At 47.6% G+C, this 15,625-nt stretch overlaps 1 protein-coding gene across 5 annotated transcripts; it reads right to left on the reverse strand.

The window, feature by feature from the left end:
• Positions 1-459: 459 nt before the first annotated feature.
• Positions 460-14,179, reverse strand: LOC114592182 (uncharacterized). 5 transcript variants are annotated; one of them, XM_028720152.2, is made up of 3 exons: positions 14,007-14,179; positions 5,788-5,914; positions 460-4,032 (listed from the first exon to the last, which is right to left on the reverse strand). In XM_028720152.2, exons 2-3 carry the CDS (start codon positions 5,912-5,914, stop codon positions 2,039-2,041), a joined length of 2,121 nt encoding a protein of 706 aa, XP_028575985.2. In that variant the 5' UTR covers positions 14,007-14,179; the 3' UTR covers positions 460-2,038. The 5 variants fall into 5 exon arrangements, with proteins under 5 accessions (XP_028575985.2, XP_028575986.2, XP_028575984.2 ...); XM_028720153.2 differs by lacking the exon at positions 14,007-14,179 and adding an exon at positions 10,352-10,547; XM_028720151.2 differs by lacking the exon at positions 14,007-14,179 and adding an exon at positions 10,282-10,547.
• Positions 14,180-15,625: the final 1,446 nt, after the last annotated feature.

The raw sequence follows: 15,625 nt of genomic DNA on the forward strand, positions 1-15,625 counted from the left end.
TGAGCTAGTAGACATCTGCCCTGGACACAGAATTGACCTGCACCTCCACGGACAGCTGTGAGTCCAGAATGACCCCCAGGCTGCGCACCTGGTCCTTCAGGGACACAGTTACCCCATTCAGGACCAGGGAGTGCTCCACACCTGCCCACCCCATCCCCCCAAAACAGTACTTCTGTCTTGTCAGGATTCAACCTCAAGTCAGGGATGTCCTCTAAAGATGGCCTACCTCTCAAGGAGGTTGTGAAGACAAAAGCAGAGGGCGCAGGGAATGTATAGAAAGATTGTAGTGTTCTTTTTTATTTAAAAAAAGTAGTTGAAAGGAGAGAGGTATCACTGCGTACATGTTTATAGGTATGCTAACTATGTACTGACCTACTTGAATGTGAAGTGCTTTGATAAATTTATGGTGATAAATAAAAGTCATGCTTTTGTAGAAATACACAGGACAAATCTAAAATATTCATCTAAAACAAGTTTAATAAAAATTATGAGGGGGGGGGAAACCCAAACCCCTCCTTAATGCCCTGTATTACAGATCAGCTCACAGAGTCCAGACTTGTGTGGTGAAAGAATTGCTTTCTTGGAAGACAATATATTTCAATACAATTCTAGAGGCAGGTTTCGAAAGGAATGCAGAAAATCATTAACACTACAAAAGAAGCGAATTACAAGCAGCATCTTGATGTCCTTGTCAGAGCGAGCAGGAATATTGCAAGAATAATAGAGGAAAATGGGCATAAAAATACCATCTTCCATGCCCATTATTCCCCATTTCACAATATTCTTAGCTGTCCGGGGTGGGGGAGGAAAAAAGTTTAGCAACTGTCCTGTTAGTGGTTCAATGTAATGTGTGAATGTGCGTAATGCAAAGGGATTTATGTAAATAAAAGTAAAATGATTTATAAGAATGTTTGTGGATATAACTGAACATTCAGAAGGCTGCAGATTCACTATCCCTAAACCGCACAGGTCAGTTCACACATTATCCATTTGGTACCCAGAAAGGCTTTTAACACAGGAGGTACATTATTACGAGTTGTAATCAGTGCCAGTCCTACTTGACACAGACCTATTGAAACTGATGGACAGTCCTAACTTAGGTGTCTTAATTTCACTGGGTCTACTCTGAGCAGGAGTTGCATTGGCAATAACCCTATACAGTGGTACCTTGGGTTAAGTACTTAATTCGTTCCGGAGGTCCGTTCTTAACCTGAAACTGTTTTTAACCTGAGGTACCACTTTAGCTGGGACGCGGGTGGCGCTGTGGGTAAAAGCCTCAGCGCCTAGGGCTTGCCGATCGAAAGGTCGGCGGTTCGAATCCCCGCGGTGGGGTGCGCTCCCGTTGTTCAGTCCCAGCGCCTGCCAACCTAGCAGTTTGAAAGCACTCCCGGGTGCAAGTAGATAAATAGGGACCGCTTACTAGCGGGAAGGTAAATGGCGTTTCTGTGTGCGGCTCTGGCTCGCCAGAGCAGCGATGTCACGCTGGCCACGTGACCCGGAAGTGTCTCCGGACAGCGCTGGCCCCCGGCCTCTTGAGTGAGATGGGCGCACAACCCTAGAGTCTGTCAAGACTGGCCCGTACGGGCAGGGGTACCTTTCCCTTTTTACCACTTTAGCTAAGGTGGCCTCCTGCTGCTGCTGCGCCGCCGGAGCACGATTTCTGTTCTCATCCTGAAGCAAAGTTCTTAACCTGAAGCACTATTTCTGGCTTAGGGGAGTCTTTAACCTGAAGCGTATGTAACCCGAGGTACCACTGTACGCAAAGATCACACATGCTTGTGCAGTAGAGTGCCGCATTTACATAGGGCGTGCATGTGCTGGAGTCAATCACACAGCCAGATGCTCAAACAATCATATGGTCCTCTCCTGGGCAACTTAAGTACTAGCAGTCTAGGAACACCTTAACCATCTCTTCCACCCTTGGTGTAAACTAAGCCATAGTTTCCCCTGTGCGTGTATCCTGTGTCTAGCAAGAAATGATGCACAACGGGAAGTTGTTCCCTCCCCGTCTGGGTTCTTTCGTGTGCAATAAGGTATGTCACAGAATATTCATAAGGTTTGTCTCCCGCATGACTTCGCCGGTCTGTAATGCAGCGTGAGAAGGCTGTGTGTTTATACCGTTTCCCTCAGGCACAGATTCACTTGGGTTCGAGATGACCAGATTCTGAACCAAAGTTTCCTCCTCAGCCTGAGCGAACGGCCTCAGTCCTGCGTGAGTCCTCCCATGCCTGACAAGGTGCGACCTCCGATTGAAGCTTTTCCCACAGTCCGGACAGCAGTACGGCTTTTCTCCCGTGTGGATTCTCTTGTGCCTAACAAAGTGCGACTTCCAGTTAAAGCTCTTCCCGCATTCGGAACACTTAAACACCTTCTCTTCCCTCCGGTTGCCCGCGTCCGTCGTAAGGAGCGAGGGACCCTTGTGGCTCTCATCGTTGCCACTCCGGCATTTATATGCTTGACCTCCCGCAATGATCCCCTCGTGGGCATTTGCGCTGGTTAGATAAAACGGGCCATCGCGGCTGCAGTTCATGTCATTGTCAGCGCACCTGTATGTTTGTTCCTGCGCATGGATTCCTTCTTGTGGATTGACACTAGTAATGAGAAGGGAGCAGTGACTGTAGCTGGTCTCCGTGTTTGGCCATTCGTACAGCTGGCCTTCTATATGCGCTTCTCCGTGCGAATTCATGCCTGCGATGAGGAGGGAGCCACAACCATAGTCCTTCTGGCCCTCTAAGCATTTATAGGGTTGGTTCCCCGCATATAACTGCTCGGGTAGATTCACGTTTGCCACAAGAAGGGAACCGTTTTCGTAGCTCGCTCCGCTGTCTGGCCATTTGTAAGGTTGGCCTCCGACGTGGGTCGCCCCGTGGGTGTTCAGGTGTGACCTCCGGTTGAAGCACTTCCCACAGATGGCGCATTTATATGGCTTCTCTCCCGTGTGGATTCTCTCGTGTCGGAGGAGCTCAGAGGTCTGGCTGAAACTTTTCCCGCAGTCGGCGCAGGAGTAGGGTTTCTCTCCCGTGTGGATCCTCTCATGCCTCATCAGCTTTGACGACTGGTTGAAGCTCTTCCCACAGCTGAAGCACGTAAACGATTTCTCTCCTCTGTGAGCAGTCTCGTGGCGAAGGAGGTTGGAACGGATGCTAAAAATCCTCCCACACTCTGCGCATTCGTAAAGTTCTTTTTCCAGATGGGTTCTCTGGTGTCTATTCAGTTTCGACTTCTCGATGAAGCTCTTCCCACACTTTGCACACTTGTATGGTCTCTCCCCTGTGTGGGTTCTCTTATGTGTGACAAGGTGCGACTTCCAGTTAAAGCTCTCCCCGCAAACGGGGCACAGGAAAGGCGTCTCTCCCGTGTGGAGTCTCTTATGTGCTAGAAGGGATGAGCTCTGTGTGAAGCTTTTCCCACAGTCTGAACAGGAATAGGGCTTTTCTCCTGTATGGATATTCTCATGTCTAATCAGAGTGGAGGCGTGACTGAAGCTTTTCCCACAGTCCGAACATTTATATGGCCTCTCTCCTGTATGGGTAATCCCATGTCTAATAAGGTCCGATCGGAAGCTAAAACTTTTCCCGCAGTCGACACACTGATACGGTTTCTCTCCGGAATGGGTCCTCTGGTGCCTGTTACGATTGGACCGCTCGGTGAAGCTTTTCCCACAGTGCACACATTTATATGGCTTCTCACCTGTGTGGATTCTTTTATGTGCCAGAAGGTTCGAGGCCTGGGCGAAGGTCTTCCCACACTCATTGCACGTCCTTGGGCCCTGAGATCTGCGTTTTCGCTTTCGTGCTGGGCCTTTGCGGAGATCCTGGGGGCCAGCCCCACCAGGAATGGCACTAGCCTTTCTCCTTGATAGGTGGTGGTCCAGCTGCCTCTCAGCCCTGTGATGATTTAGCACAGTCTCTCTTCTCTCAAGGCACTGGGAAACTGCTTCTCCTGCTAATCCCGGTGATGACCTTGTTGGTTTGTCTTGCTCAGAACTTTGCACCTGCATATCCTCTTTGTTGACAGCTGCCTGCCCATCACCTGTTAGAAGAAACAGATAATCATGACCTGATGCTTATTCAGAAATGAGTCAGGAGATTTGGGGGGAAATAACTGAATGGTTTATAACTAGTCGTATGTCTCCAAAAGTAAACAAACGTATTTCAGTTATTGGCGAAAACTTAAATCAAAACTATTTGCCTGGTCCAACCTGTCTATCCTATTATTAAAAAGGGTAAAGGGACCCCTGACCATTAGGTCCAGTCGTGGCCGACTCTGGGGTTGCGGCGCTCATCTCGCTTTATTGGCCGAGGGAGCCGGCATACAGCTTCCAGCTCATGTGGCCAGCATGACTAAGCCGCTTCTGGCGAATCAGAGCAGCGCACGGAAACGCCGTTTACCTTCCCGCTGGAGTGGTACCTATTTATCTACTTGCACTTTGACGTGCTTTCGAACTGCTAGGTTGGAAGGAGCAGAGACTGAGCAACGGGAGCTCACCACGTTGCAGGGATTCAAACCGCCAACCTTCTGATCGGCAAGTCCTAGGCTCTGTGGCTTAACCCACAGTGCCACTCGCGTCCCTCATCCTATTATTATGGGCTGACAAAAACACACCATTTGTATTATACCCTCCCGAGATCCGGTTCTTCTTTTTCTAAAAATTGTACTTTGCTTAAAGTTAGCGAAATGTTTCGCAAATGTTTTGTAATTGCTTTTGTAGTAGGAAGCCAATAAAATCAAATTAAACGAAGGCGACAGCAGAAATGAGTCGGGAGGATACAGCTGTGGCTTTCGAAAGCTCATGTCACAATAAGGCTGCAATCACACACATCCCATACTTCGCTGGGAATAAGCCTCAGTGAACTCAGTGGGAGTTACATCCAAGTGAATACACATAGAATGGCACAGATCACTTTCTGAGTCACCCAGGCAACTCCTAGTGGGGCTGTTTAGCACCTTCTGTTCATAAACTGTCCTGGCTTGCTTTCCAAAGCGTGCTGGATGCTACCGCAAGGCACATTTCATGCGCTGGGTTTTAAGTAAGAGGCATGAAATGCCCCACAGATACTTCTGTGATAATACAGGTTACTTGGACCACATTATAGCTGAGCACTGACCAAGTACCTCACTAGTTTGATATTCTCTTATGAGAGAACAAGGCTGGAACATCGTTATGAAAATATAAAATAAATCTAGAAAAGTGACATTTGACACTGTGTTCCTATGATTCCAGAAAGCAGATGTATCTTGGGGATGGGGAACCCTGGACCTCCAGAGATCAAATGTGGCCCTCCAAGCCTTTCTATCTGGCCCTCAGGACCCTCCCCAGCAACTTCCTCTCCCTTCACACACTCATCAAGCGTTTTGTGTCCTTAAACTCTGATAACACCTCTTGCCTGCCTGGCTAGAAGACAAGGGTGGGATGTGGGACTTTGTGCCTATGGCACAAAGGCAAAATTGACATCTATTGCTGTGTCCACCTTTGCCTCTGGCCCCGCCCACCCCTGAGATGTCCCCACCCCCACCTCAAACAATAAGCATTCAGTGGCTACTGAGCATGCTCAATCCTCATTGGGTTGCTTTGGGGTCCCCTCCTCAGTTTACCTACCCCCAATGCCTTTTTCTCTGCAAGTCTTGGGGGTCCCCTGAGCCTGCCGATAGCTCCTTCTTGTTTGCAGTGCCATTTTGTCTGCCCTAAGCGTCATCACACACACACCACTGAACGTTGCAAACAGAAGCAATTATACATCTAAGACTACCCAGATATCTACTGAGAAAGGATGAAGGGCTCTTTACCCAGAAAGGCCAGATTCTCATCATTCTCCGCCATGATGCTGTTGTGCAGGATTCTTTGATCTGGATCCAGCAGAGGCCCTCGATCGCCGGGGAAATGAACCGCAACCTCTTTGAAATTCACTGGCATCTGAAAGACAACATTGCTGTCCGGTCAGGCTTTGTGCAACGCCTGGTTTTCAACCAGCTTTGCTTGCAGGGCTAAAATGCGGTCTAGCTCACACCAAGCACACTTACACAGCGTTAGAAACTCTGATATGTAAGCTGGGCGCCAAATGGCTCCTTAAACCAAGGCCAAAATGGAATGTCCAGTTGCCATTGTGGGGCAAGACGGCGCTAAAGTCTTATTTTCCAAACTCCAAACGATGGACGGATTGTGATTGATTCCCAGTTAAACATCTGGCTAGTTCAGATGACAACCTTGACCTAGGGCTCTACAAGTTTTGAGAACTTAAAGAAGAAAAGCCATTTGATCCAGGGACAGTCCACATATATTCCGACCTCTTTTTCTTTATGGTGACTGCTCTTACTCAGGCTGCACAGAAAAAGCCATTTGGTTCCAGAAATCCATTCTGCTTTTGCAGAATAACTGATAGAATTCTACAGGGTGGGGGTATGTAGTGTGTGAAAACAGCCCGGATCCAAGGTAGATTGAATTGTTTCACCGTCTATTGATCCCTGTGCCACCACTTTATTTCTCGCTGCCACCACCCAGGCCCTACCTGGGACAATACGGAGTCCAGTCAGGGTTAAATTGAAACATAAACTTCTGTTTATTTATTGCAGTTTAACAAGTGTTGGGTTTCTTAAACAGCATCAGTCAATTACATTCATGGGGTGCCTATCCAGACCTATAACTTTCACTACCTGCTCTCACTCACGAAACCACCTCTCTGGTGTTTACTTGTCTGCCTAGCCCCTAACTGTTCCTGACTCAGCCTATTTCATGACACTAACTCAATCTACCCACAATTTAGGGAAGTTTTTATATTTAATGCTGTGTTGTTTTTAACACTCGATTGGAAGCCGCCCAGAGTGGCTGGGGAAACTCAGCCAGATGGGCGGGGTATAAATAATAAATAATAATAATAATTATCCCCATATGGGGGAGATGTCAGGCGCCATCCTGATGCCCAGGCATCTTCACCTGGTTACGAGTGGTGAAAAGTCAGGTGAAAAATATGCCTGGCTAATTTCAAACACTGCTTACGGTAGATAAGCAGTGCAGAAAGTAAGCAGCCAGGCCATTGGGCTAACACATTCATAGAAACCTAAAGAAAACGGTTCGAGATCACATCTGAGGTCTGTGTATCTTTGTTTGGGAAATCTGCTATGGCTGGAGATAAATGAGATTATCAAAGTAAAAAGCAACAATTTGGTAATGTGGAGCGCTCCTGTTCAAGGTTCTAGCCAAGCTGCCAATCTCTTTCCCAGGATACTCCATTCCATTCCCAACAACAACAGTCAGCATTCCACAGAACACGCTAAGTCCTCATTGAGGTGTTTGTGGGAGGGCCTTAATTTCATTTTATTTTAATAACTTATATAACACTTAAAGCAACAGAAGCCCCAAGCAGTTTACAGTCATACCTCGGGTTAAGAACCTAGTTTGTTCTGGAGGTCCATTCTTAACCTGAAACTGTTCTTAACCTGAGGTACCACTTTAGCTAATGGGGCCTCCCGCTGCCGCCACGCGATTTCTGTTCTCATCCTGAAGCAAAGTTCTTAATCTGAGGTACTACTTCTGGGTTAGCGGAGTCTGTAACCTGAAGCGTCTGTAACCCAAGGTACCACTGTACACAAATGAGCACAAGCAAAGAAATCAATACCCAATGTCAAAATACAATAAAAATCTAACAAAACATTAAAACAGAAACACTGATAATATGTCTGTGGGCTGCTAACAATGTTTCGAAGGAAAAACATAGTGACCCACAGACCCTATATGATCACTGGCAGCAAAAGCAATATGCAGATGGCTGGACAAAATATCTTCTCTAGAGGCAGCCTCATGTGTTCCTTTTATGGCATCATTTAAGGGCATTAATTTGAGAACTACAAATTCGAGGAGTGATTCTCCCTCCCTTTATTTAAGTAGCGAACTCTTTCCATGAAATACTGGGCAGAAAAAAATGACTCAGTTCTTAGATCCCAGCAAGTCCCTCTCTCCAAGTTCCCGCCTCGTAAAATCTCTTTTGTGCTTCTGAAAACCTTGGTGTTCACCCAAGTTGGCTGAAAACCTCCCCCTTGAGTGTAGATGCTGCTGTTTTGGCTACATAAAGGTAAAGGGACCCCTGACCATTAGGTCCAGTCGTGGCCGACTCTGGGGTTGTGGCGCTCATATCACTTTATTGGCCGAGGGAGCCGGCGTACAGCTTCCGGGTCATGTGGCCAGCATGACTAAGCCGCTTCTGGCAAACCAGAGCAGCACACGGAAACGCCGTTTACCTTCCGCCAGAGCGGTACCTATTTATCTACTTGCACTTTGACGTGCTTTCGAACTGCTAGGTTGGCAGGAGCAGGGTCCAAGCAACGGGAGCTTATCCCATCATGGGGATTCGAACCGCCGACCTTCTGATCAGCAAGTCCTAGGCTCTGTGGTTTAACCCACAGCGCCACCCACGCCCCTGTTTTGGCTACATAGGGATCCACATTTGGAGCATGTGTTTGCCATGGGTTGTATGAGACTTAGCGCTAAGTAAGCCTGTCAGCCACAAGGGTTTCTGCCTGTGCAACAGGACTCCCCTCCTCTCCTCCTTAAACCTGTTACGGGGGTTTACCCCCCAACCCTCCAGAGCAAATCTGGGGAGGGGGAAGAGGGGGGGAAGTCCCCTTGTACAAGCAGAAATCCTTTTGCTGTGGGGCATGTTAGCTGGACACCACCTTATTTGCTTATAAGATAATGCTTAAAATTGCAGGCATAATGCAATCAATCACTCTCTTTATTTCCATCAATGGCCAGCACAGTGGTACCTCGGGTTAAGTACTTAATTCGTTCCGGAGGTCCGTACTTAACCTGAAACTGTTCTTAACCTGAAGCACCACTTTAGCTAATGGGGGCCTCCTGCTGCTGCCGTGCCGCCGGAGCCTGATTTCTGTTCTCATCCTGAAGCAAAGTTCTTAACCTGAAGCACTATTTCTGGGTTAGCGGAGTGTGTAACCTGAATCATATGTAACCTGAAGCGTATGTAACCCGAGGTACCACTGTATTTGCATGGTGCAACTCAAATCCCCAGGATCAGATAAAACCCAACTGAGGAAAACAACAGCCACAGAGCTAAATACAAGCTGCAGTCGCCATGGGCTATAAGAGTTCATTTATTGAAATAAGTCCCGTCAATGGTGAGGGATGATGAGCATTAGAGTCCAAAAACATGCCAACGGCTATAGCTTTCCCACCCCTGACTTAGCATCAAAAATATATAAATCTGTATTTTGATTGTGCCTTTAGTCTATAATACCCTTCAGCATTTTATACATAGTATTCTTTTAGCTGAATTTGGTTCGTGAGCTTATGTTATGGGATGCCTATCTCACCTCACTTCATAAAATACATTTTTTTTATTACTGCATGAATTGGCTTTTGCATAAACCTTAGGGCAATTTACAAGCATATAATTAAAGCAACCTAAAATAGGTTTTAAAAAAAGACAAATAAACACCCAAGGCAGAGACCATATATATCTATATCTAGCTGCGAAAGCTTGTCGAGACAAAAATGTCTCCGATTGTTTCCAGAAACTACAAATAGTTGGCACCTGTCATCTCCAGACAGGGGTGTTCCCCCAAAACAGAAGCAGCAGCCACAGTGGGAACCCTGCTCCCAGTTGCTTCTGCTATTTTCAGAACTTCTCTCCCGTAGAATTTAGTGACCCCATGTAAGGCGTAAGGCGGTCTCTCCATTAGCAAACGAAAACAACAAACAGCTCACATCCCACTTCGAGATCATCAGGTCCAAACATTCCCAGCAAGGACCGCCCAGCTGCCCATCCATCCGCAGCCCTCTTCCGCCTCGACCCACAAAGACTGTGCACGCCCATCGTCCGTTTAAAGCCCATGCCACCCACCCACCAAACGAACAAAAGAACCCTGGAAACTGTAGTTGGCCGAGATGCTGGGAACTGTAGCTCTGTGAGGGACACCTCTCGGGATTCTTGGGGGTGTGTGTGTTTTAAATGGGTTCGCAGCCAAAGAAAGGCAGAGAGCATCACCCTGAACGCGCCCCGCTTGCTGGGTTGCACGTGGTCTCTTTGGAGACCCTGCGCAGCGCCGGAAAAAGCGCACCGTCTCCGGCGCAATGGAGTCGCTGGGAATAGGAAGGCCGAGGCCCCAGCTCTCCCATTTCCCTGCCCACCTACCCAAGCCCCTTCTCGCTGCCTTGCTCCATGCTGGCAACCTCTGTTCCCACGGCAAAACAAAACAAACTCCTCCTCTTCCTTCGCCTTTCTTTCTTTCTCACCCGCATCTAAAGTACTGATCCAGCCCAGATCCACTCACTGCGTCCTGGAGAGCGCGCGCCAGTTTGGATGCAAAATAAGTTCGGGAATCGAGGGGTTTCTTTCCCTACCCGGGGATCTGTTGTCTCTTTGCTCTGGCTCCGTCCCTATAGGAAGCTCAACCCCGCCGGATTGAGCAGAAAGGATTCCGGAGGGCAAACTCCTCCCCTCTCCTCGGTCCCAAGGCAGGAGCTGGGGACCATCTGGTCATCCAACAGCCAAGGAGCGTGATTTGTGGCGGCCCCAAAGACTTCTCCCCCCAACAACCCACCGCCTTCTCAACCGACCAGCGCAACCCTCGTCTGCATCTAGGGCGGCAGCCTAACAGGAGCCGATGGTGTTGCGGGTGAGAAATCGGAAGCTGATGCGCAAAACTGCAGCAGACCCTCACCCAAGTTCAGAATGAGAAAGGAGACATTGCCTTAACAACGAGACCAGGAAATGTTTGAAAGGCTGGAGGCCAAGTCTGTCAGCAGCTGGTAAAGGTAAAGGACCCCTGACAGTTAAGTCCAGCCGCAGACGACTCGGGTTGCGGCGCTCATCTCACTTTACTGGCCAAGGGAGCCGGCGTTTGTCCGCAGACAGTTTTTCCGGGTCATGTGGCCAGCATGACTAAGCCGCTTCTGGCGAAACCAGAGCAGCGCACGGAAACGCCGTTTACCTTCCCGCCAGAGCGGTACCTATTTATCTACTTGCACTTTGACGTGCTTTTGAACTGCTAGGTGGGCAGGAGCTGGGACCAAGCAATGGGAGCTCATCCCGTCGCAGGGATTCGAACCACCGACCTTCTGATCGGCAAGCCCAAGAGGCTCAGTGCTACTAGAAGAAGCCTAATGGAGCCTCCAGGGCTGGTGACAGTATATCTCTGAATTACCAGATTGTAGGACCAAAGAATAGGGGACTGCTGCAGCATTGTACAAGGAGAGTCCCAGTCCTGCGTTCTGTTCCACAGGGGTCAGCCAGATACATATGGAAAACACAAACATGACCTGTACATTCCCTAGTGTGAAAAGATCCCTGAAGCATTTCCTTAGCTCCTTTTATTATTATTATTACTATTAATTATATTTATTGATCACTTTCCACAAGGTGGCTCAAAGCGACTCACAGATCTACAAAATACAGAACAACTTGATCATTGATTAAAAAAATATTTTTACACAGGAAAAATGCAATGGGGAAAAAAATCCTTAAAGTGCTCATCCAACAACTATAGTAAGTACAGGGGGGTTGGGCTAAGATGACCCTTCCAAGGTCCCTTCGAAGTATAAAATTCTATGATTCTGTTGAATCCTACCTCACTTCACTAAAAGATGAACACCACGCTTTCTAGTTTACAGTAAGCCATAGTTTGTGAAGCAGGCTATGGTGTGGTGCAATCAAATGCATGCAAACTTAGAGTTAAATAATTAACAGTTACTTGGGATATATTGAAAAAACAAAAAAAATTCATTCCAGTAGCACCTTAAAGACCAACTAAGTTAGTTCTTGGTATGAGCTTTCACGAAAGCTCATACCAAGAACTAACTTAGTTGGTCTTTAAGGTGCTACTGGAAGGAATTTTTTTTGTTTTGACTATGGCAGACCAACACGGCTACCTATCTGTAATTGGGATATATTGCAAGGACTTAGCTTTTTGCCCAGGCTTTTCCTGACCCAGAAGATTGGACCTTGCTTTATGTGCTTGAAACCCCCAAGCCTGATCCCTGAAACATAACATACCGTATTTTTTGCTCTATAAGACTCACTTTTCCCCTCCTAAAATGTATGGGGAAATGTGTGTGCGTCTTATGGAGCGAATGCAGGCTGCACAGCTATCCCAGAAGCCAGAACAGCAAGAGGGATTGCTGCTTTCACTGCGCAGCGATCCCTCTTGCTGTTCTGGCTTCTGAGATTCAGAATATTTTTTTTCTTGTTTTCCTCCTCCAAAAACTAGGTGCGTCTTGTGGTCTGGTGTGTCATATAGAGCGAAAAATACGGTAAATTGCAGGCTTACTATACTTAAAATATCAAGCAGTATATATGTGTTAATGTGTGTACAGGACTGGAGCCTGCCACTTTTAAAAAGCTGTTTTTCCTCCAATATATGGTAATGACCCAATGGTTTGTACACATCCGAGAACCTTCCACTGAGACTTTTCATGATTTATTGAAGTCCTGGAGTCTGGGCTGCTCTCACCATAAAGCAAAATGAAGCATCGTTTGGGGGAGGAGATTCAAAGGAAACTTAATCTCTGTGCCTCATTTTTTACAAATCAGCTGGAAGATCGGGAGCCTGCCTTATACAAAGTCATGTTCCTTTTTTTATCCACCTAGCTAGGCCTGGGCGATGGGGCCCTTCCATCTCTACAATCCTATGATTCAGTCTTTCCCCTGTCCTTCCTGGGTGAATAATAATAATCATAATTTTTTATTTATATCCCGCCCTCCCCGGCCAGAGCCGGGCTCAGGGAGGCTAACACCAGTAAAATTACAAAAAAACCCACAAAACCCCAATTTAAAATACAGGTTAAAATATAATTTAAAATGCAGCCTCATTTTAAAAGTAGCCCATAGATCAAAACCATAAGGGGAGGGAAACATAAGGGTCAGACTGAGTCCAAACCAAAGGCCAGGCGGAACAGCTCTGTCTTGCAGGCCCTGCGGAAAGATGTCAAGTCCCGCAGGGCCCTAGTCTCTTGTGACAGAGCGTTCCACCAAGTTGGGGCCAGTACTGAAAAGGCCCTGGCCCTAGTTGGGACCAATCTAACCACCTTGCGACCTGGGACCTCCAATGTAGAATCGTAGATGCCACAAGGAGCACAGGGAGATGTTCTGTGCTTCACCACAGAGCCATGGCCTTTAACAGTGCAACGAAAGACTGCAGAAACCCCCTATCCTACACAACTGACTCCACCACTTCTACGATTTATTAAACTTCCATATACCACCCTTCCTCCCTGATGAGCCCAGGGTGGCAAACAAACGATAAAACAATAAAAACACATTTAAAGCAATTCCAGCATACAGATTGGGGAAGAGCTCAGCTTAAAAGGTCTGATTGTCCTAACAAGAGAGAATTGGGCACTCGTTCGGCTTTTGGGGCTTCCTTCAGGCACCACAACTTTCATATTTATTTATTTTTTGCCGCGTTGCACACCTAGAGAGGCGGGGACTGCTGGCTCCGCCAATCAGAACGAAGGGGTAAATTACAAACGAACTTTGCAAATTCCTACAACAATCCTGCCGCACGGGGCGGGGGGGGGGGGGAGGTTGGAGAGAGAGAGAAAGAAAGAGAGGGAGGGAGGCCTGATGGGAAATGCAGTCCAATGCCCCTTTAGGGACCAAAGGACCTACCCAAAGGAGAACTACATTGTGCGGGAGCATAAGGAAGGAATAGTTTTAAAAATCGAGGTGTCAGAGATTGCACCCCTTGGGTGCAATTGGAGAGGCCTCGTTTCCTCTGTCCCCCAAATCTAGCTGGGGAAACAAGGGGCGGGGGGGGGGGAGAGGAATGCCAGACAAGAAAAAGAAAAGCTGATATTGAAATGGGATGAACTTCAAGCCTAGCCGCTCCCCCCACCCCTAATCTGGCTCCTAAGATACATTTTGCCCTGGTCCTTTCCAAATTTCACTATGGGGAGGGTTTTATTGCTGCCGTCCAGAACGGAGCTTGTTCAGTTGATGCGCCCCCGAGTTTCCCTGGGAGCTGGTTGCAAAATGGGTTTTTGCTTGGGGAGTCTGTACCTTACATCGCGGTGTTTGCGGCGCTATTCCGGGCAGCTCAAACCAAACGGGCCCCCTTTTGGAGAGGTCACAGAGACGGCGAAGAAGACAGGCCAGATAGAGTGAATAAACTGCAAATCAGGGGGGGAAACAGAGAGGAGAGAAATTTTCCAGTCTCTTATTGTGATACAGGGATGTGCCCCCACGCTCCTGGCACGAGCATGCGCGCTCGCAACCGGTGAAGAGCCTCTTGTGCTCTCACTTTGCCCACACTTGCTTTTTGTGATGTTGCGTTCGGGGGAGGGGGGGGGGGAGGTGGCCGCATTTGTGCTTCCCCGAAGAGGAAATTCAGCAACCCCCCCCCCCCACTGGGAGGAAAGAGAAGGACAAAAGAGGGCACAGATTTGCAAATACAGATTTGCATGGGTAAATGCAAATTTGGAAATAATTGCTGTAATTTGAATAGGGCAGTCACAGTGGAGGAGATTTGTGGCCTGTGCGCCTCCTTAGTCAAGCCCTGCTGCTCAGGGGAATTTCATCTTCATCATCATCATCATCATCATCATCATCACCACCTGTCAGACTGGGTTGCCCCAGCAACTTGCTTAAAAAGGCAGAGACCCAGCGATGGAAAACCACTGAACTACTATCTCACGTTAAGAAGACTTCTGAAGGCGGCCCTGTTTAGGGAAGTGTTTAATAACTGATGTCTTAATGTATTTTTAATCTTTTTGTTGGAAGCCGCCCAGAGTGGGCAGGGTATAAATAATAAATAATTATTATTATTATTATTACTACTGTTGTTGTTGTTGTTGTTTAGTCGTTTAGTCGTGTCCGACTCTTCGTGACCCCATGGACCAGAGCACGCCAGGCACCTCTGTCCTCCACTACCTCCCGCAGTTTGGTCAAACTCATGCTGGTAACCTCGAAAACACTATCCAACCATCTTGTCCTCTGTCGCCCCCTTCTCCTTGTGCCCTCCATCTTTCCCAGCATCAGTGTCTTCTCCAGGGAGTCTTCTCTTCTCATGAGGTGGCCAAAATACTGGAGCCTCAGCTTCACGATCTGTCCTTCCAGTGAGCACTCAGGTCTGATTTCCTTAAGAATGGATGCATTTGATCTTCTTGCCGTCCATGGGACTCTCAAGAGTCTTCTCCAGCACCATAATTCAAAAGCATCAATTCTTCGGCGATCAGCCTTCTTGATGGTCCAGCTCTCACTTCCATACATCACTACTGGGAAGACCATGGCTTTAACTATACGGACCTTTGTTGGCAAAGTGACATCTCTACTTCTCAAGATGCTGTCTAGGCCTGTCATTGCCCTTCTCCCAAGAAGCAGGCGTCTTTTAATTTCGTGGCTGCTGTCACCATCTGCAGTGATCATGGAGCCCAAGAAAGTAAAATCTCTCACTGCCTCCATTTCTTCCCTTCTATTTGCCAGGAGGTGATGGGACCAGTGGCCATGATCTTCGTTTTTTTGATGTTGAGCTTCAGACCATATTTTGCGCTCTCCTCTTTCACCCTCATTAAAAGGTTCTTTAATTCCTCCTCACTTTCTGCCATCAAGGTTGTGTCATCTGCATATCTGAGGTTGTTGATATTTCTTCCGGCAATCTTAATTCCAGCTTGGGATTCATC

This window comes from Podarcis muralis, chromosome 2, assembly GCF_964188315.1.
Source record: "Podarcis muralis chromosome 2, rPodMur119.hap1.1, whole genome shotgun sequence".
NCBI lineage: Eukaryota > Metazoa > Chordata > Lepidosauria > Squamata > Lacertidae > Podarcis > Podarcis muralis.